At 40.1% G+C, this 23,458-nt stretch overlaps 1 protein-coding gene across 9 annotated transcripts in view; it reads left to right on the forward strand.

Moving 5' to 3' along the window:
* The window catches only part of ZNF609 (zinc finger protein 609), a 228,111-nt gene that overhangs the window by 165,103 nt on the left and 39,550 nt on the right, over positions 1-23,458 (forward strand). For all 9 annotated transcript variants that reach the window (XM_082383226.1, XM_082383230.1, XM_082383231.1 and 6 more), the window contains one exon: positions 849-1,074. In XM_082383226.1, the coding sequence (XP_082239352.1) occupies positions 849-1,074 (226 nt within the window). The remainder of the gene's footprint in view (positions 1-848; positions 1,075-23,458) is intronic.

Consider the following 23,458-nt stretch of genomic DNA (forward strand, 5'->3'; position numbering starts at 1 on the left):
AGTAACAGTAACTCCTGTTTCTTACACGTACACTTGATGTTAGATTCACACTCCGAAATGCCATTCTCATTAACCAATTGCTGTTATAATCTCTGTGGGTTAGAAACCCCCGACAGGTTGCTCCCAGCCCTCCTGTAACTTTTTTTTTTTTTTTTTTTTAAATTGTGGCTCACGGGCCCAGTTGCTCCGCGGCATGTGGGATCCTCCCAGACCAGGGCTCAAACCCATGTCCCCTGCATTGGCAGGTAGACTCTCAACCGCTGCGCCACCAGGGAAGCCCCCTCCTGTAACTTTTAAGTAGATTTCCTTCTACCCAAAGATGAATTAAAGCTCTAGTCTTCCTGAAGTGGCATTCCTAGGATCTGGATATTTCTCCCCTTCTTTAATCCTACCGTATTCTTGGATTTTATACCTGATTAATGTATTATTTGTTGAATGATAGATTGGAGGGAAGCAAAGTGGTAGCAGTAAAACATGCCTCAGAAGCTGAGCCTTTTCTTTCTCATCAATCTGTGTGCTCCCTTGCTATTGAAGTCTGGCCCTGATTCTCTTTCACTAGAGATTTTTAAATGAGACAAGTTTTTTAATACACTTTTAGCCAAGCACAGTTTATGAGGAGGATTGTTAATAAGAAATAGAGCTTCTCCTAGTCCAGGGTGCACTCATCTAAACCACTTAGATTTGTAATGGTGTCATGAGCTAGAACTTGAAAGTGAGGACCAAAGTCTTATATTTAAAGCCCTCTGCACTCTGGCAGGAAAGGATGTAGGACTAGATTAAATACAGAGAAGTTATTTCCTATAAATATCTTCCTTGTAACTCAGCTACTACTTTCTCTTCCCCCACAGATGGAGTCCCCTGTCTCCACACCAGCAGTGCTGCCACTGCACCTTTTGGTGCCAGTGGCCAATAATGACATCGCATCCCCCTGTGAGCAGATCATGGTTCGTACCCGATCAGTTGGGGTCAACACATGTGATGTGGCTCTGGCCACAGAGCCCGAGTGCCTGGGCCCCTGCGAACCTGGGACAAGCGTCAACCTTGAGGGCATCGTGTGGCAGGAAACAGAAGATGGTAAGTGCTATGTGTGGCTTTCCCATCCCTTCTCAACCTGCTTCTGTCAACAGGGGGCTTATTGTTATAAATAATACCGAGTATTTATTAGGAGTCCAAATGACCATAGTTTGCTGGGGATACCTACCCAGAGGATTATAGCAAACTTGTCTGTAAAATTGCCTAGCTTCTAGAGATTGCCAGTTTTTTAAATTAATTATCTCCCCTTCAACGGTGTTGGCCCTGGTACTTAAGCAGTCATTTGATAGGTGCTGGCCATGCAGTAATTCAAACTGTGTCTGTACTCTCCATTTCCCTATCATTTTATATGGGAGAATATGAGTATAAATGAACTTTTGGGTCAGGCTTGAAGAGAAAAAGTAATAAAAGGGCAGCCGTGGGAGTCAAGAAAATGGAAAACAGTCACCCCTAAGTTGACTTAGTTGGCTCACTGGATATGCAACTCTTGCCTTTTTTAGCACCTGGAGGTGCAGCCATCTCCTTCCCACTGGTTGCCTCATTGCCCAGCCACCCACGCCGCTTTACGCATCTGTCACTTTGTACAGATTTTATAGGCCCAGGCAACAGGGAGCTGTTTACATGGTCTTGTTTTCAGGTATCCACTAAGCAGTTGGCTCACTGTAGGGTGCTGCTGCCCAAGGCTACCATCCAGACTTCTTGTATGTTCTACTTGCCCCTGAGAACAGAATCTCTTCTGCTTTGAAAGTTTGTAAACCTGAAAAATTAGGGGTGCAAAGGGACTTAACCAGGTATTTCAGATCCCTTGGTACCATCTGCGGCGATCTGATTTCAGTATACCTTCTTTTTATAAAGAATCCAAGTCCTTGTGAAAGAATATGTGGTTAGAGAGGCTGGTCCTCAGAGTCCCATCATGTCTCTGCATTAGTAACCAGGCTTTCAAAGCATCCCCACTCTGAGGAGTTTAGAGGCCCAGAGGAGCACAGCTAATTATCTCTGATGATCATAAGCAATCTTATCAGTCTGCCTGTGGAAATTCAGGCACTTCATTCTAGTCATTTCAATAAAAACCAGTCTGCCTCTCTGAATATTTTGCTGTGATCCAGTATTTATTTAAGGTTTTCCATGCAGTAGGTGCTGATGTGATACAGGTTAAGAATTCTGTGTTCTTGGCTCTTTCGTTGTTAGCAATATAGTAAAGTTTCAGCTTTCAGAATAACATTGCTGGTAAGGTTTTATTGTGTGCCTGAGACCATAATGCAAAAAGAAAAAGAAAATAATCCTATTGTGTTAGAAACTGATGCAGAGACAGTAAAGAGACAGGTTGACCTAGAGGTTGACTCTGTATGTGTGTATACAATATACAGTCTGGAAATCACAAGTGGCTATCTCTGATTTTAAAAATCTCATCTGCCTGTGGCCAAATATCTAAACAGCCAGAGTCTGTTGGAATGACAAACATATCCAGATCACAGCTCTGTGCCACCAAGCAAACTTCAGGGCCTCTTGCTTCAATATACTGAAGATAGAAAACATCAATTTTCTGCCAATTTACTGTATTCTTCCCATCTTTATGGTAGTGACTTTCTCCAAGGGCAGTATGCTTTTTATGTATGTGAACCTGATAAAAACTCTGAGAGTGAGGCTAATAACCCTTTCACTCTCCTGAGAACAATGGTTACCTTTTAATCTGAGGATTCCTGTTCTCCCTCCCTTCCAGAGGGATGTTAGCATAGATTTTTTTTTTTTTTTAATTGTTTGCTCTGAAAGACTTTCTGGTTGTCACTGGCAGCCTATCACCAAGTTCCCCTGTTACACACTTTCAATGCACCCTGTACTTTATTTCCCAGCACTTATCACAATTTGCAATTTTGTATATAATTGTATTTTTCTGTTAATGTCTATCTCTTCCACTGTTCCAAAAGTTCTGTGAGCTCAGAGACTGTGTTTTGCTCACCATTATATCCCCAGTACTTAATGGCTGGCATCTATAGTAGGCCCTCACAAATATTTATTTGAATGAATGGATGCTTACACCATCTCATTGTCATTTCTGGATCTATGTTAATATATATCTAATAGATACTATAAAATCAAATACTTTCCAGAATTCTATACCTTCTCTGAAACTCAGAATAAATATTACTTTCACCAAGTTTAAGATCACTCTAACTTATTTAAACCTGTAAGATGTTAGTCCTCTACATTTAATACCATATTTTCTCCCACCTATCATGTTGTATTTCAGGGCTTATTACCTCTCTTTTCTTTTTCTTTCATCCCAAGGGAAAGAGAACTGTTCTGCAATGATATACTCTACTTTGCTTTCTGGCCGTCCCAGAGGGCCTTCACCTGAACTGTCTGTGGGCAAAGTTCTGAATTAGGATCAGAACTGGTTCACATTCCTTTTCATCTTTAAACAGAGATTTCCTGCAAAGATCATTCTCCGCAGATCTGTAAGATCTAGTGTACTGAGTCAGTTTTCAAGTTAACGATAAGAACTACATACAGATACTTTTTAAAAAAATCCTTCCAGCCTTCTAGGTTTTTTTGTCTGCTACCCCAACTTTTTATACTTTCTGTCTCTTTGCCTGGCAAACTACTGTCTTCAAACTGAAAAACCCTTACGGCTTAGAGAGAAGCTATGAATGCTTGGCCTCTGAGGGGAATGGAGGATCCTGCGGTTCCTATAGAACTGAGCCACCTTGCTGAGAACAGGTGTAGGGGTCATGACCTCAATTCTTCCTGATTTCTTTGCTTACCCGTCCTGCATTGTTGCTTTCTTTCCTATCTCTCACTGTAAACCTTGCCTTGGAGGCATTTTGAAATTCCTGCAGATCCCATCTCCTTTTTAGACTGTTCGTGATTCAGCCAGCACTACAAAGATCCTCCTTAACTAGGCTCAACCTTAGGACTATTAAGAAGACCCAAGTATAACCTGGAGTGTCTTCCTTGGCTTTTTTAAGACGTATTCTTAGCATTTATACAGAGGTCTGATTCCCCCGATTTCACTTTGTCCCACCTCACTTCAAATCAGAATAACAGGTTCCAAGTCTATTTCTGGTTCACAAATCTTACCTTAACCCATGGTCCTGGAAACATATACTTTTGTTGAGGCAAAATTGCTTACTGGCTTCTACGGCATTTTAAAGAAAGGCAAAGCTGACTTATTAGATAAGAATTCCAGGAAATGCTACAGGTTCTTTCTAGACTACAGCACTAAGTCGAAGGCCATCACTAGTGATATATTTTACTTCAGCAAATGAGCTTTCTAGACAGAATTTGTGGTATAGTGGAAAGAGCCCTAGAGTGAAAATCAGGAGACCTCTATATCTCTGCCACTATTGTTGTGTGACCTTGGGCAAATTCCTTAACTTTTTTCGACTGTAGTTACCTCATCTCTTAAGTATAGTTGAACTAGATGACCAATAAGGACATATCCAGCTTTTAAGTTATTAGAATCTATGGCTTAAACCTTGGAGTCAGCGTGGATCCAATACTAGTTGACTATGGCATCTTGAAAATGAATCGTTTCAGAGCTTCCCTGGTGGCGCAGTGGTTAAGAATCCACCTGCCAGTGCAGGGGACACGGGTTCGAGCCCTGGTCCGGGAAGATCTCACATGCCGTGGAGAAACTAAGCCTGTGCACCACAACTACTGAGCCTGACTCTAGAGCCCGTGAGCCACAACTACTGTGCCCATGTGCCACAGCTACTGAAGCCCCCATCTCTGCTACCCAACCAGATGCAACCCAGAGCGGTTCTACTTTTGGGTGATTTATATGTTAAGCTCCTTTGTAAAACTATATTTGAAGAGGATTCTGCTGTTAAAAAAAAAAGCTTTGATAATCATTTATCTAGGTTCACCATCCCACTCCATGTAGAAATCCCTCTTACAACATCTCTAAAATTCTTTTTCTCCGGTCTTCTTTACCAAAATATCAGAAAGACAGAAGTTGTAGTGCTATAAGGCCACATTTTTGAAGCTGAAGTGAGTGCAACTCCGTTGTATTCCAGAGGGTATGAAAAGCTCTGTGATAAGCTTGGCCTTATCCTCCACAGCTGAATTCTAGCTTAATGATTTGGTGAGGAGGAGAAAGTTTTCAGTTTTTGCACTTGGTAAAGGTTTTGTCATATGTGTGCACAAAAAAACGTGGAAAGGCTATGCGTCCCCATCTCCACATCAGGGTATACAGTTTTAGTCCAACAACTAGGAGTGTCTGCAGCTGTTTGAGATGAATTGTTTTAAGGAATAATAGTGCCCTAAAGGCATAGTAGTACAGAACAAATATCTCTGAACTAGAGTCTGGAGAGTTGAATTCCAGAACAGATTGTGCATTTAGCTACCCATGTGATCTTGGATAAGTCTCTGAACTTCTCCTGGCCTTAGATTTCTAATTTATGGGGTCTTGGGTTAGTCTGTCCTGTCCAGTAGAACTTTTTGTGGTGGAAATATGCTCCCCAAAACCATAGCCTAGTGACACATGATATTGAGCACCTGAAATGTGGCACGTGGAACTGAGGGACTGAATTTTAAATTTTATTAAATTTAAATATTCACATATAGCTAGTGGTTTACCATGTTGAATATCATAGGGGCTAGGTGGTATTTAAATTACATATACTCTAAAAGTGTATATTTGCTCTGAGATGGAAAGAGTAACCTATGGGAGAAGGATGAGAGTGGGTAAATAGCTGACATCTACACAGAGCCAGGGTGACTTTTGTGTACTCTGGCCCCTGTTACCTAGCAAAACAGTTGGCCCTGCTTCAAACTCTGTGGTTGAGCCCTGTACTTTGGTCTGTGGGACAAAGTTTTCTCATTATCAGAGTAATAGGCAGTGGTTTTGCTTAGCAGGAAGTTAGTTAGCCTGTGGTAGCTCCGCTGAGAACCTGCCTCAGCGGTTCTTCATCCTCATCTGATTACAGATCCCAGCTGTGGGTGTCTTTGTCCTTCTCACTAACAGGAAGAGGCTATCCATTAATCTTTCATGGAAATGGTAACCTTGATAGTTACCCTTGGTTTATTCTGTGTGATTCTGATGTAGGAAAGTACGTGTGTGAACTATGAAATATCTAATTTTAGGTATTTGTACTGGAAAGTTAAGATGGTTCTCAGCTACTGATTTTTCTTTTTCCTTGGCTATAATTAACACTCCTTCACCTTCAGTCTTGCCTCAGGCAGCACTTACCTGGAGAGGGATGGTGCACAGTGACCAGGGTTTCTCCACTGCGTAGCCAATTGCTTACTAGCCTGACTCCTGCAGAAACAGCTCTACCAATAGCACAGGCATAAAGAGCCAGCAGCCATTGTCTGGCACCACAAATCTCATAGCAACAGACCACCACATGGCAACGGCAGCCACACAAAGGAAACATTGGGGAAATCAACACTTACTTTCTCCTAGCCCCTCCTCTACACAAAACAACAGCCAACATATTCTTTCCACCTAGCAGTTTGCTCCCAGGGGGTGCCTTAGGGCAGTTACATGTTTGAACAGCCCTGTGGATTATGTTACCTGTCCACTGTCACAGATTTAAATCCGGAAGCCCTAAGGAAAAATTTCAGTTACAGCCTTTTTTGAGTTTCATTTTGCAAATTGCAAAATAAACTAATCTCCAAAGGAAAGAGATTCTTTTGTGCACTCTTACCCACCTCCTCCCTGCCTGCCAGCAAAGGACTGTCCGGCAGTTAAGTTGGCCAGGCTGCAGGCTTACCAGATAGGTAAGGGTTGTTTCAAATGAGATTCTTTTGGTATTTCAGTAACAAAACCCTCTCAGATGGGCTCAAAGACAGACCTATGTTGTTACTAATGCCATCCTCTAACAAATAATTTAGTTCCTGATACTTATGTATGAACCCCGGAAGTGATACCTAGGCAATAAATATAGTTCTGGTATAAACTGGGTCTAATCACTAGCCCTGGCTGATTGAGCTTTGGCACATGATTCCAAGGGGAAAAGGCTCCATTAGAGACCTTCGAGTTCTCTTGCTCTGTTGATAAGGTTATCTAACTGGTCTGATGTTTAGTTTGCTCATTTGTAAAATGAGGAGGTTGGACTGCATATCTCTGTGGTCCTTCCAGCTCTGATATTTATGATTCTGGGATCATTTGTGTGGGACAGAAGAGGGAACTGTCTTTGTTAATCACTGGTTGTGGCAAGATCTGCTGGAAGATGTTGTACCCTCCCATTTCAGTGCTTACACTGCTAAGAACAGGTCCTGGGGCTTCCCTGGTGGCGCAGTGGTTAAGAATCCACCTGCCAATGCAGGGGACACGGGTTCGAGCCCTGGCCCGGAAAGATCCCACATGCTGCGGAGCAACTAGGCCCGTGAGCCACAACTACTGAGCCTGTGCTCTAGAGCCCGTGAGCCACAACTACTGAGCCCACGTGCCACAACTACTGAAGCTCACGCACCTAGAGCCCATGCTCCACAACAAGAGAAGCCACCGCAATGAGAAGCCTGCGCACCGCAACGAAGAGTAGCTCCCGCTCGCTGCAACCAGAGAAAGCCAGCACGCAGCAAGGAAGACCCAACGCAGCCATAAATAAATAAATAAATAAATTTATTAAAAAAAGAAAAAACAGGTCCTGGCCCTGCCCTGATGGATAAAGCTGCTATAACAATGATGGGCAGAAGCTGTTAACAAACTTGGCAACTAACCTTTTTCTCCCACAGCCGGAGTTTCAGACCAGTTCAGGCAGAGCTTTGCTTGCAGGTCGCTGCTGCTGCCTCTTGATACCAGTGAGATTTTCTCTCTCTCTCTCTTTCTCTTTCTCTCTCTCCACACCCCCTCTGTGTCTCTGACTATTCTGTGAAACGAGAGGCTGTTCTCTACCTCTTCTGCTGCTTCATTATCCCATCTCCCTTAGGCTTTACAGAACAAAGAAATCATAGGGCATCAACTTTATAATTTAGGCAGCTGGAGATAATTTCCCCAGGACAGGATGGATAGGTAGCTGATTCCCCCTGGCATGAGGCAGCACTGCTAAATGGCCATGTGTTTTGTCTGCCAGCCTTAGGCTTTGTTAGGCCCATTTAGGCTTCTCTGTATTTGAGTTAAATTATAGTGGCAAACCAGGCCCATGTACTTTTAGAGGGTTAGGGGTTAGGAAAAAATGGAAAGTGGGTCATTTATAGGCCCTGCTACTTGCTAATTACATAAGGAATTTTTGTTTAAACCGCTGTCCCTGTGCTTACTCCTGCCAGAGCCTTTATTTCCCTTAGTTGCTGCCTTCATGGCCTTCTCCATAGCAACAAGGTCTATGACAAAAAGGCTGCGGGGAGAAATTGAGTAGCTCCCCTCCCACAAATTGTACTCTATTTTCTTTTTAGGATGTCTAAAAAAAGCCTGAAAGACTGCTATCAAATAATTTTCTACCCTCATTGAACTCATAATCAAATGAAACTTTTAACCCTGAACTAATTTAGTGAACAACCTGCTTTCTTCTTATTTGACTCTGATTAGTCCCATCTTTTGAAAATTTTCCCATATCATTCAATACACTTGAAATACAGTGCATCTTCCCATTAAGCAAGCTCCCCTCTGCTTTTTAGTTTTTACCCTGCTCCTTAGAATTGTTGTATTTTAAAAATCTCCCAGAATTGAGTATCAATATGGAGAAAGAATGGGTGAAGAAAGTAGGAACCCCCCCGCCGCCACCCCCAGATGCTGTTGCATTAGATATTAGACTGGTCTGCCACCCTGGAGGTTGCACAGACTGCCTAAAGTATAGAACTAGTCTGCATTTCAGCTGCTCCTGGCACTGATCTACAGGAGTCACAAACCCAAAGTTTTTCTTTTTGTTTTTCGTTAATAGGTCTTATTTAACAATAATATAAATATAAGTATGTGCACAAATCATAAGCATACAGTTCCTTGAATTTTCAAGAGTAGTGTTACACATTTTGAACATAGAGTATGTACTTTCTTACGTGTTTGTATACCCTTGTAGCTGTTCAACATTATGCCAGTGAAATTCATCCGTGTTGTTGCATGTAGTTGTACTTTGTTTATTCTCATTATTTTACAGTATTTCATGAATATAATGTGAATATAACACTACTTACTTTCAGTTGTTGATGGACATTTGGGTTGTTTTTAGTTTGGGGCTGTTGTGGAAAATGTCGCTGTGAAAAAAATTTTTGTTATTATTTATTTATTTATTTATTTATTTATGGTTGCGTTGGGTCTTCATTGCTACTCATGGGCTTTCTCTAGTTGCAGGGAGCAGGGGCTACTCTTCATCGCGGTGCGCAGGCTTCTCATTGCAGTGGCTTCTCTTGTTGCGGAGCACGGGCTCTAGGCTCGCAGGCTTCAGTAGTTGTGGCTCACAGGCTCTAGAGTGCAGGCTCAGTAGTTGTGGCACACGGGCTTAGTTGCTCTGCGGCACGTGGGATCTTCCCGGACCGGGGCTCGAACCCGTGTCCCCTGCATTGGCAGGTGGATTCTTAACCACTGCGCCAGCAGGGAAGTCCTGCCGTGAAAATTTTTGTACTTGTCTTTTGGGGAAATATATTCTATTCTGTGTATTTCTATTATAGAAATATAAATATATTTCTATTCTGTGTATACTTAGGAATGGAATTCCTAGATCATAAGGTAGGCATATGATCAGCTTTAACAGATGTTGTCAGTTTCCCAAAGTGTCTGAACCAATTTATACGCCTACTTCCAATTAGAATCCTGGTTGCTCTGCATCCTTGCCGACACTTGACCTTATGTCTTTTTCATCTGAGCCATTCTGGTTGGTGTGTAGTGGTATCTCACTGTGGTATTAGTTTGCATTTCCATGATAAGTCATGAAATTAAGCATCTTTTCATGTACTTATTGGACATTTGGAAATCTCATTTTATGATTACATGTTCAAATCTTTTACCTATTTTTGGATTGGGTTGTATGTTTTCTTACTGATTTGTTAGGAGTTCTCTGTATAGTGTGGTTAAGAGTCCTTTGTCAGATATACATATCATAAATATCTTCTCCTGTTCCCTACTTTTTCGTGAATGGAAGTTCTTTGTTTTTATAAAGTCTGGTTTATCATTTTTTTCTTTTATAGTTAGTGCTTTTTTGTGTCCTGTTTAAGAAAACTTTGCCTTTCCCAAAATAATGAAGATATTCTCCTATATTTTTTTTCTGAGAACTTTATTGTTTTTCATTTCATATTTAGATCTGTAGTGTATCTGAATTTGATTTTTTTTAGGATGTGAATTTACAGTCAAGATTCTATTTTTTTCATATGGATACATAATTGACCCAGCACTTTATTGAAAAGACCATCCTTTCCCGCACTTCAGTTCAGTGTCACATAAGTCATAAGTCAAGTGACATATGAATGGGTTTATTTCTGGGCTCTCTCTTCTGTTCCAGTCATCCATCCGTCTAGTCTTGTGTCAGTGCTATACTGTCTTAATAACTATAGCTCTATACGTCTTCATATCTCGTAGTGTAAGTCCTCCAACTTTATCATACTTCTTCAAGATTGCCTTGGCTATTCTTGGCCTTTTGCATTTCCATATAGATTTTAGGATCAGCTTGTAAATTTTTACTTGGGGAAAAAAGAAAAACCTGCTGAGATTTTGATTATATTGAGTCTACAGATCAATTTGGGAAAGACCTGAAGTTTTATCCTTTTATTTAAGCTTAGGATTACTCAGTTGGGGGGTGGTACAAAATCAGAGCAAGTCAGTGATACCACTTGCAGAGCTTGTTTAAAATACATGTTAGCTATCCCACACTCATATTCTGAATCATCAGGTTCAGGATGGAGCTTGGGCAGGTTTATTGTGAAATAGCTCCCAAGATTTATGATTTGCTGCCATCACCACTGTTCTCCACCCACCCTACTGGTGAACCACTGACCTAGACTGTAATCTCCTTGGCTAGTGGCAGTAATTCACTGAGGCTGAAGTAAAATCTGACTTGTGTAATAATTACCAGGCTGCTTTTGAGGCTGTATTAGTGGGCCGCCATAACAAAGTACCAAAAATTGGATGGCTTAAAACAACAAATTTATTGTCTCATGGCTATGGAGGCTAGAAGTCAGAAATCAAGGTGTTGGCAGAGCTGTGTTCCCTCTGATGGTTTGAGGGAAGAATTCTTTCTTGCCTCTTCTAGCATCTGGTGTTTGCCAGCAGTCCTTGGTGTCCCTTGGTTTGTAGGTGCCATCACTCCAGTCACATGACTTTCTTTTTCCTGTGTGCCTTCACATTTTCTTCTCTCTGAGTGAGTCCGTCACTGTGTTCAAATTTATCCTTTTTATTAGGACACCAGTCATATTGGATTAGAGCCCACTTAAATGACCTCATTTTAACTTGATTGTCTCTGTCAGGACCCTATTTCAAAATAAGATCACATTCTGAAGTACTGGGAGTTTGGACTTCAATATATCTTTTTGGGGAGGGACACAATTCAACCCATAACAGAGGCCATCAAAAATTTTAGAATACTTATTGTCACAAGTTAGAGAAAGGAAGGAAATCTAGAACTGCACAAAATAAGGAGAGGCATTGCTTCCCAAGCCAGTCTGGGCAGAAGAGGATCCACCCTCTGATCCCAGCTGTTCCTCTCCTACATTACTATTTCCCATCTCCTTGGCACTGAGAGCCTCAGTGTGGTTCAGTTCTACTCTGTTAACAAACCCTGAAAATGCCAAGTGGAGATTACCGGAAAGAAAAAGAAGCTTCAGCATTTACCTACATCTCTCAGCTTCTAGCTGAAGAAGGCTGAAAGGGAAAGTACCTCTTGTAGGCTAGCCCCTAGCTATATTCTTATCCTGATTCTTCCTGCTAGGTCATAAAGCAGTAAAACTGTGGACAAGTGTGATTCCATCTCAACCCCAGGCAAGTATTTCCTTAGAGCTGTCCCATTGAGATGATACCTTCCTTCTTACTCCCAGTGGTTTTCAGACAAGGACTGTAGCTGGACAGTCGAAGGCACGATGGCCTCTGCTGAGCCACCTCTCACTATGGTTATACGCTGTGTGGTTTCCTTACCAAGAGGAAAGGGAGGATGTGAGATTTCAGGGTGTGGTAAACCAGCCTTTGTTACACTTACACAGTTTCCATGGTGTGAGAACTTGTAGGTGGGAGGAGGAGCTATATCAGATCTTTAGCTTTCCTCCCCAGCCTCCTGGTCCCTGCAGTCTGGGGGTGGAGTGGTTTACATTTGGTGGATGTTCCACTTTGGCCTTACATCTCTAACCTGTACTAGGATATAGTTTTCTTTTCCTGCTTAGAGTTTTAGCAGCATCAGATCTACCTAACCTTCTCCCCAAATTGGTACTTGCCTAATAATGGTTTCAGCTGGCCTCTATTTTACTTGTACCTGAATATCTGTGGAGAGAGAATACAATAGTCATGTGAAAATGGTTCCAGGATGATGGGTGTTACCTTTGTGCTTTCTTTGGCTCATTCTGCCCCAAAAGATCCCAGAAATAAGGGTTTAGGATTTTTGTTTCCTGTCATTCCCAGAACGTTTTTGCTGCACATTAGAATGTGGGGCGGGGATTTAAAAAGCCATGGTGCTCAGGTCTCACCTAGCTAAACGAAATCAGAGTGGCTGTAGGTGGGAGCCAGGGGTCAGTAGTTTTTAAAGATCTCCAGGTGCATCCAGTGTGCAGCAAGTTGGGAACCACTGCTCCATAGGTTTCAAACATTTCTGCAGAAGACTTTATCCCAAATTGTTTTATTGGATAACCTCACAGATTTCTACTTAGAATGTTAGTAAAGGGCTCCTGGGAAGCTCTTTACCAGGAGCCCTTTACTAAGATTCTCTTTGGAAGTATTCTCTCTAAAGGAATAATAATCACATTTCTGCCTTTGGGTTTCTGGTTTTGAAAGATCCATGCATGATTTGATCCTTCCCTACAGTCAAATCCATGACTTGTAGATGAATGGATTGCCAGGGTAAGTGAGATAAAAACCTGGAAATGTTGCTGTTAAGCTGATTTTAGGTTCTGCCTGCATGAGGTTTGTTAAGACATAAGACAAAAGAATTTATAGCATAGCAAAACATTCTCTCTAATAATTTTCACTGAAGTAGACAGATTTGGGACTAGAGTTTTCCTTGAAATATGGCACTCTTTACCAAAGTTCCTGATATTACTACATCGCAAACCCATAAAAAAGTTTTCAGATAACATCCAATTTAGGAAAAAAAATCTTAGTTGGTAGATGAACCACAGATGGTCCTAATTTTCCCTGGTCTTTTCAAAATCTCTGAATGCTACTCACTCTTGTGAATTTCTGATTATGTTCACCCTTTCCCTGTATCTGTGATTTGAACTTATGTCCTGGAAGAAACAGTGCTCAGAAATTTGCATAATCTCTAATCACTTGGCAAGATTAAATATTAGACAGTAATATACCAGAGATCAGCTATGGGAAGTGAACAATTCCTACATTCCCCTAGTTGGGGCTTCCACAGAGGTAGTAGTACCCACAGTTCCAAACCAGCTTTCCTCGCAGACATCCTCTTATAACTCCCTCCTCTCTCAGTCCTAGCCAGTTTCCTGTACTATATTGCTGCAGGCCAAGCTGCAGCTATGCTTACAGGTTTCCAGAAACTGTGACTTACTTATTTTCTTATGATCTCTTCCTCTACCCCTATCTCTAGAGAGGACTAGAAAACCTGAAACTAGTATTGACTGGGAGCTGAGATTCGTTGCAGATGCATCCTCCTCCTTCTTGCCCTCACTCCTAGCGTCAGTAAACAAGCATGTCAGTCTTTCTCCTTTAGAAAGAACTTGGAACTACACAGAGCCCACTAGCAGTCTGTTGATCAGTTAGTGGTGGCTGAAAGGACCTTTGGCCTGTAAAGAGGCTTGGGAACAGTAAAGAGGACTCTACCAGGAAAGCAAAGAAAAGAGCACGGCTGAAGGTATATTCAACTTCTATAGAACAGGACTAAGTTGAACAACAATTAGGCACCAGTGTAAAAAGTGTCAGCAACAACCATTAGTGTTTATTCTTAACCACTCCCATTAGCACTGGACATTAGGCTTAGCTCTTTTTCTAAGGTTACAAGCTTTTTAAAAAAGAAGAGAGGTGGGCTTCCCTGGTGGCGCAGTGGTTGAGAGTCTACCTGCCAATGCAGGGGACATGGGTTCGAGCCCTGGTCTGGGAAGATCCCACATGCCACGGAGCAACTGGGCCCGTGAACCGCAATTGCTGAGCCTGCGCGTCTGGAGCCTGTGCTCAGCAACAAGAGAGGCCGCGATAGTGAGAGGCCCGCGCACCGCGATGAAGAGTGGCCCCACTTGCCACAACTAGAGAAAGCCCTCGCACAGAAACGAAGACCCAACACAGCCATAAATAAATAAATAAAATAAATTTAAAAAAAAAAAAAAAAAAAAAGAAGAGAGGGCTTCCCTGGTGGCGCAGTGGTTAAGAATCCGCCTGCCAACGCAGGGGACACAGGTCTGAGCCCTGGTCCGGGAAGATCCCACATGCCATGGAGCAGCTAAGCTCGTGTGCCACAACTACTGAGCCCGCGCGCCTAGAGCCCGTGCTCTGCAACAAGAGAAGCCACTGCAGCGAGAAGTCCGCGCACTGCAACGAAGACTAGCCCCCACTCTCTGCAACTAGAGAAAGCCCGTGTGCAGCAACGAAAACCCAACACAGCCAAAAATAAATAAATAATTTAATTTAAAAAAAGACAGAGAGAGAATAACAAAGAAATAGAAACAGGGGTCTTTTTAAAGTAACAGATGATAGAACTGGTGTTTACACACCCAGGAATAAATCTCTTTACCAGAGCTTCTCTTAAGATGTGAGTCTTGGGGGTCAATTGTAAATTGCATAAAATGTATAAAACTATTTAATACCAAAGGGCTGTTGCCAAGTGTACTAGTTTTTAAGTCCAAAGTAGACACTGTGCACTGACATGCCATCTGTAGTTGGTGAGCCAAATTGATGAGCTCTTTATCCAGTGGGTAGCTTTGTTTTCATTATGAAAGTTGATAAGTTGAAAGTTTGAAGTAAAGAAGCTTTTTTTTTTTTTAGAAACAGCATATAGATTTATTCTTGTTTCTACAACTTTTCGTTAAACAGATAAATTATATTCTTCATGATCTTAATCTTGACTGTTTTTAGTAATCTTTTTTACAAAATCATAAGTAATCCCTCTTATGGTGATTTTCATAGTATTCCCCAGAACATATTTTAATGTTGATTTGAATTATTTTTATTTATTGAGGTATAGTTGATTTATGATGTAGAGAAGCTTTTATATGTACCTTTGGACCAAGAGCTCCTCTACCAGGCCATATTCTAGTAAGAGGAGGAATTTGGACACTTGAAACAATCTTTGTTTTAAGCTGTGTTATAATGTGCTTTGTATTCAGAATGAGAGGCAATAAACTATACCTCCTCCTACATTTTCTTTTTTTTTTTAACATCTTTATTAGAGTGTGATTGCTTTACACCTCCTACATTTTCTACCCCACTACTAGCAACTACTTTTTCCCCCTGATGTTTTTTAAAAATTACATTTTTTTAAAACTGATTTAAAAAGTAATGCTTGGTTCCTTGGATATGACACCAAAAGCACAGGCAACAAAAGAAAAAATAGATAAATTGGATTCCATTAAAATTACAACATTTGGGCTTCTCTGGTGGCGCAGTGGTTGAGAATCTGCCTGCCAATGCAGGGGACACGGGTTCGAGCCCTGGTCTGGGAAGATCCCACATGCCGCGGAGCAATTGGGTCCGTGAGCCACAACTACTGAGCCTGCGCGTCTGGAGCCCGTGCTCCGCAACAAGAGAAGCTGCGACAGTGAGAGGCCCGTGCACCGCGATGAAGAGTGGTCCCCACTTGCCACAACTAGAGAAAGCCCTCGCACAGAAACGAAGACCCAACACAGCCATAAATTAAAAATAAATAAATAAAAATTTTTTAAAAAATTACAACATTTTGTTCATCAAAAGACACTATCAAGAGAATGAAAAAGACAACTCACAGAATGGGAAAAAATATTTGCAAATCATATATCTGATAATGAATTAATATCCAGAATATATAAAGAACTCCTACCTCTGAACAACAAAAAAACAGAACGACCCAATTCAAAACTGAGCAAAGGACTTGAATAGATGTTTTGCCAGAGAAGATATATAGATGACCAATAAGCACATGAAAAGATGCTCAGCATCATTAATCATAAGAGAAATGCAAATCAAAACCACAATGAGAAGAAGACGTGGCACATATATACAATTACTCAGCCATAAAAAGAAATGAAATTGTTATTTGTAGTGAGGTGGATGGACCTAGAGTCTGTCATACAGAGTTAAGTAAGTCAGAAAGAGAAAAACAAATATCGTATGCTAACACATATATATGGAATCTAAAAAAAAAAAGTGGTTCTGATGAACATAGGGGCAGGACAGGAATAAAGACACAGATGTAGAGAATGGACTTGAGGACACAGGCAGGAGGAAGTGTAAGATGGGACGAAGTGAGAGAGCAACACTGACATATATACACTACCAAATGTAAAATAGATGGCTAGTGGGAAACAGCCGCATAGCACAGGGAGATCAGCTCGGTGCTTTGTGACCACCTAGAGGGGTGGGATAGGGAGGGTGGGAGGGAGACGCAAGAGGGAGGGGATATGGGAATATATGTATACGTATAGCTGATTCACTTTGTTATACAGCAGAAACTAACACAACATTGTAAAGCAATTATACGCCAATAAAGATGTTAAAAAAAAAAATCACAATGAGATACCACTTCACACCCCACTAGGGTGACCTTATTTTAAAAATGGAAAAATAAGTGTTGGAGAGGGTGTGGAGAAATTGGAACCTTTGTGGACTGCAGGTGGGAACGTAAAATGTTGCAGCCATTGTGGAAAACAGTTTGGTGGCTCCTCAAAAAGTTAAACATAGAATTAACAAATGATCTAGGAATTCTGCTCCTAGGTATGTACCCAAAAGAGTTGAAAATAGGTGTTTAAACAAAACTTGTACACGAATATTCATAGCAGCATTATTCACAATAGCCAAAAGATGGAAACAACCCAGTGTCCATCAACAGATGAATGCATAAACAAAATGTGGTATATACTTACAATGGAATAGCAATAGAAAGGAATGAAATTTTGATACATGCTACAATGTGGATAAACCTTGAAAATATTTTGCTAAGTGAAGTAAGCCAGACACAAAAGAACAAATATTGTATGATTTCATTTATATCAAGTTATCTAGAATAGGCAAATTTATAGAAACTGAAAGGAGAGAATAGAGTTACTAGGCGCTACGGGGCAGAGGGAATAGTTAGAGAGTTTCTGTTCAGGTGATGAAAAAGTTTTGGAAACAGTAGTGATGGTTCCCCCAAAAAAGTAACAGCTTTTTATTGTTGGAAATTTGGGAACAGAAGAAAAAGGAGAAATCCTAAATCACAAAGAAGAAAATCATAAATCACCCAGAGATAAAACTCCTATTGTGATTTCGTTATGTTATACATACACTTTTTCTTTTTTTAACAAATTGGTACCCATCTCTGTATATTTGTAATCTTCTTTGTTTATAGAGGAAAATACCATGAACATTCTCATGACATTAAATGGTCTCCTATAACATTTTAAATAACTACACATTATTCCATGTTAAGGATATATCATGATTGATTTAGGTTAAGTTACATTCTTTTTATTTTAATGGCTTATAAAAAGATACTTATGAAATTTTGCAGCTCTTTAAGAACCAAGCTTTGTTTCTCATATCATCAATAAAATACTCACAAAGGAAACACATTACAGATGGCCCTCCATATCCACAGGTTCTGAATCCACAGATTCAACCAAGCATGGAACAAAAATATTCAGGAAAAAAAATTCCAGAAAATTCCAAAAAGCAAAACTTGAATTTTCCACTCACTGGCAACTGTGAACATTTTATTTACAACTATTTATATAGCTTTTACATTGTATTAGGTATTATAAGTAATCTAGGGGTGATTTAAGGTATGTAGAAGGATGTACATAGGTTATATGCAAATACTATGCCATTTTATAAAAGGGACTTGAGCATCCTCGGATTTTAGTATTGGGCGGGTGTGGCGGGGGGGGGGGTTGTGTTTTAGAACCAGTCCCCTGAAGATACTGAGGGATGACTGTATGTGTTTCACAATAGCCTTGAAGCTTTGGACTTTTGAGTTTCTGTCCCCTACTCTTTTTCTGTTTCTATCCTCTTGGTGCCTTTTGCTTACTTTGACATTTTCTTTTTGCTTCTTGCCTCTTCTGCTCCATATATTTTCCCCTTTGCCACCAGCATGCAGTTTTATTGCTGCTTCTATTTCTTCTCTGGTAGAGAGAGGTCAAACATAAAATCAATAACCTGCTTCTCAGCCAAAAATAAACCTACAGGTGTTGATGTCTTTCATTCTAGTCCACAATTTTATTCTCAAGTACAGTACATGGACTATTTAGTGTTTTACGCCTGGAAATGTGAGCTGCTGAGAATCAAGAAAGTGTATCCTCATCTTGTGAGACAGCACAGTTAAAAATATAGGTTTTAGTTTAGAGCCAGACTGATTTGGATTCAGATCCTGGCTTTGCATCTTATTTAACTATGTAACATTGGAACAGATTGCTCTAAGTTTCCATTTCTTCATCTGTACAATGGGAATGATAATACTTTGGGGGTTGTTCAGAGGATTAAATATGCAATAATATATGGAAGACTCTTAAATACAGTAAATGGAAACTATTATCTTAAAAGCCATCAAGACTTCACCGAAATAATGTACACCCCACTCCCCCCATCAAAAGAAAAATATATCAGAGAAAGCAACAAAGGATTTAACCCATTGTGTGTGGGACTAAGCATCTTTTTTTTTTTTTTTTTAAAGAAATTCACGTTCTTTTTTATTTATTTTTATTTATGACTGTGTTGAGTCTTCGTTTCTGTGTGAGGGCTTTCTCTAGTTGCGGCAAGTGGGGACCACTCTTCATCGCGGTGCGCGGGCCTCTCACCATCGCGGCCTCTCTTGTTGCGGAGCACAGGCTCCAGACGCGCAGGCTCAGTAATTGTGGCTCACGGGCCCAGTTGCTCCGTGGCATGTGGGATCTTCCCAGACCAGGGCTCGAACCCGTGTCCCCTGCATTGGCAGGCAGATTCTCAACCACTGCGCCACCAGGGAAGCCCACTAAGCATCTTTTTGTATCATTAGGATTTGGGAAGCCTCTTCCACAACTTTAGTGAGATTATATTGGAGTCTAAATCTTAACTGAGTGGGCATATTCAGTGTGTCATGATGGTTAAGGTCTAGGATGCTACTGATGGTTCATCTCATGGAAGGGGAAGATGGATACTTATTGCAAAACCTACAACAAATTTTGTCTGACAGCAGGACATAAAAGGCAAGAGTTTGAACTGACTGCAGCTTTGGCTGGACAAATTCAGATATTTGCTTTTAAATATGAGCCCAATGTAATAAAACGTGTCGGATTTTTACAGTCAATGTTTAACCCTTAGATGATTTTGAAAAAGTAGAATTTTAACTTGAAATGAAGCATCAGAAATATAAGACCCCCTTTAGTTGTATTTGTTGTTCAAAAAAAATCTAAATCTTTACACTACATATTAATACCATAAATTCATTATTGCTATATAGGATGTCACTTAGGCTTACCAACACTCCTTCCCCAAACTCTAACCTGCATGTGCACGCACACGTGCCCATGCTGCTGGAAATTTGGTGAACCACACTGGGTAGATAATCAGGAAGTGAAGTTTTTAAGTAAGTAGTTGAGGAGTTCCTATTCTGCTGTCATCTCATCAACCAGAGGTGAGATCTGATGCTTATCCAAACCCTGCCTTGATGGGTTGAACTAGTATTGGGGTTATTTATTCTGTTCAGTAGTTACCGAGTACCTGCTAAGTATTTATGTAGGGAAAAGGAAAAGATGTAGATGTTACCTCTTCTAATACAGCATCATTGGGGTTTTGGGGGGGAACACGGGTTACTTTTCATTTTTTACATGCATATATAGTGGCTCAGTAGAACCAATTTGACAGTCCAGAAACAGGCCCTAATTTATAATCAAACTAAGGGAAATGGAAAGGATTTTTTAGTAATAGCTATTGGTGAAACCCTATGTGAGGGAAAAAAGTTGATTTACAGACCCATCTTACACTAACATAAATTTATATAAAACTATACATATCTTGAATCATCACGTTGTAAACTTTAAATATCTGACAATTTTATTTGTCAATTATATGTTAATTAAAAAAAAGAATTTAAAAAATAAAAATAAAGAAATAATTTCCAAAGTAGAAAAAATAAGTTTTTATGTGTGTACATGTATATGTATATAAATACACACACACATATATTCAGGATTCTTAGGTATGTGGGTTTTTTTTTAAATTTTTGTAAAGCCATTCAGTTAAAATAATACATAAGTAAATATCCAAATTTCTAGATACAAAGGCTTACCATAAATGTAGTGGAAGAAATCACAAGGAAGATTGATGGAATTGGTTACTTTAGAAATGTAAACCTTCACTAAGTCAAAGAACATCTTAAACAACTTGGCCTAACGCTAGTCCTGTTTACTTTCAATGGGCCAGAATGAAAAGAAATTTATACCTTGACACATTTTTGCCATATAATGCCAAAAAGACAGCTTTGGTTCTTAAATTTATGGAGTTGTTTTTTCACATTTGCTTTGTATATGGGAGCTCGTTTTCAGGAAATCTTGTAGCTGAAGTATCTTCAAATAAATAATATGCAAATAACTATCCCACCAAATAGCATGTACTAAGAGTTCCGCAGACCACAGCAGCTCTTCTTCAGCCTAGTTATTTTTAACTAGGAGACCAGGTAACTACAATAGGTGCCTGTTATTATGAAGGATTAGTTAGGAGCAGTGATCCATTGCTCAGCTTCTTTTCAGTTTGGGGGAGGGGGTGCCCAGCCAGTTAATCACTAACATTGGAGGGGAAAGAATGTAACGTGAGCTTTTAAGAGGACTATATGAGGAGAAAGCATCATTGACACATCAAGGACATAAGATGACCTAAAGGTTTGTGAGCTGCTTTGGCAGTGATAAGTGATAGAGAGGGCCTGGTTAGAAGTTTGTCACAAGTGTTCTCCAGACACCAACACTGTAGTTTTCTACAGATGCTGCCCTCACAGGGAGGAAGTAGAAACTGTTCCGCTTCTATTCACATGTTATGTATTAGCTTTCTCACCTTACTCTCTGATTAACCACTGCCATCACCACCATCCCAAGCTCTCTGTATACTAGAAGTTCGGTTATTCAAAATTTTTTAAAAAACAAACAAAAAATCCTTATAACATGAAATCTTAGAGCTCAGTTCACATCTCTCTATCATTATACCCCATATTACATGAGATACTGAAAGTCTGTACAGAATGCACACTATGGCTGTTCCTAGACAGGGCTTCCATCTGGATATATCAGATGCCTGATGTAGCAGTTTTGGGGAGCTACGATATGTATATCCAACAATAACTTTATTTTAAGCCAATTTTTAAAAACTTATTACTAATCTTTAAAGAACCCATTATTTCCTTAGGCAAGTTAGAATATTCATTACCTACCCTTGTTATTTCTGTGATCTTTTAGATTAGTAGTAGTAAACATTGCTGGTGATAATGTCTTCTGCTTTATATTAGGAGTTCTGCCCCTTCATTCTAAATTATAAGTTTCCTGGAAGCAGAGACTGAAAATTATTCAACCCCACTTCTCCACCCCAAACACACACAAATAGTACATTGCTTTGAATTAATAGTTCTTTGTAGATTGGATGAGAAACCATTGGGGTTTAAGTTGTCTGTGATTTAAATTTCTTAGCAGTGTCCAGGATTTCCCACTATCCAACATGCAAGCAAAAAGGCAATAAAATTGGTAGAGGAGCCATCAAGTTGTTAATGAGTCATTAATTACCTCTTACTCTTTATAATGTTAAAGGAAACTTGAGTTATAAAAGACAATGTGGTTGTTCTAGCACCATCTAGAGGAAAGCGTAGAAATGATTAACAACATTTTACAACTGCACCATATCAGTTCATTTAAATCCAAATACCACATCCTTCCTATCTCTCCTTTTTCACTAAATATGTCATATTTTCACTAAATATGTCATATTTTCACTAAATATATAGTAAGATATAGTTCATTTGGCCATTCAACCAAACTTTACTCTGTCTTTATCAGCTGCTGCCTGTTATCTTTTTGTGTGTTTATCTGTTCCAGCTGGATTGTAAGATAGGATAGGGACCATGGCTTTTATTTCTGTATATTTCCATAGCTCCTAACTACTGATAAGAACTCATTAAATATTGATTATTAAATGATAGGTATGGATATTACAAATAACCTTATGGGTTAGATACAATATAGCAAAATATAGATGATTCTTAACAACATAGTGCCAAGTTGTCTCTGTTATTTCTTTTTTCTTTTGCCCTACCCAGGTACGTGGGGGGTTTCTTGCCTTTTGGGAGGTCTGACTTCTTCTGCCAGCGTTCAGTGGGTGTTCTATAGGAGCAGTTCCACGCGTAGATGTATTTCTGATGTATCTGTGGGGAGGAAGGTGATCTCCGCGTCTTACTCTTCCGCCATCTTGCCCAGACCCTCCCATAGTGCCAAGTTGATAAAAAAAAAACCCAGAATGAAATCTGTGACATAATACTATATATGTATATGAAAATACATGAAATCAAAACAATAATATACTACAAACAAAAATGTTTGTATTGTTTATTTACATTAAACATAAAAATGACTGTGGGGGGATGGGCATGAGAATTGTGTAAAACGAATCAAGTAATAACAAAAAGAAACTGAAAACCATAACCTTCATTCTTACCATATTTAGAAAACAGTGGTGAGCAGCAGCTATTAGGGGAGGGCAAATTAAGCAACCCAGCACACCAATCAAAAGTTTTTATCTTATTTTCTATCTATAATTTATTTAATTAATTAATTTATTTATTTTTATTTTTTGCGGGGGCCGCATTGGGTCTTCGTTGCTGCGCGCGGGCTTTCTCTAGTTGCAGCGAGCGGGGGCTACTCTTCATTGCGGTGCACGGGCTTCTCATTGCAGTGGCTTCTCTTATTGCGGAGCACGGGCTCTAGGCACGCGGACGTCAGTAGTTGCAGCACACAGGCTCAGTAGTTGTGGCTCTCAGGCTCTAGAGCGCAGGCTCAATAGTTGTGGCTCACAGGCTTAGTTGCTCCGCGGGATGTGGGATCTTCCCGGACCAGGGCTTCAACCCATGTCCCCTGCATTGGCAGGCGGATTCTTAACCACTGTGCCACCAGGGAAGCCCTGTAATTTATTTTAATGCATTAGTGTACCAATCAGTAATTAACAAGTATTTTTTTTAGCATGAAGTATTAGACTATCTTCTTTTTTTTTTTTAATTTATTTATT

Source organism: Balaenoptera borealis, assembly GCF_965194805.1.
Source record: "Balaenoptera borealis genome assembly, chromosome: 3".
Lineage (NCBI taxonomy): Eukaryota > Metazoa > Chordata > Mammalia > Artiodactyla > Balaenopteridae > Balaenoptera > Balaenoptera borealis.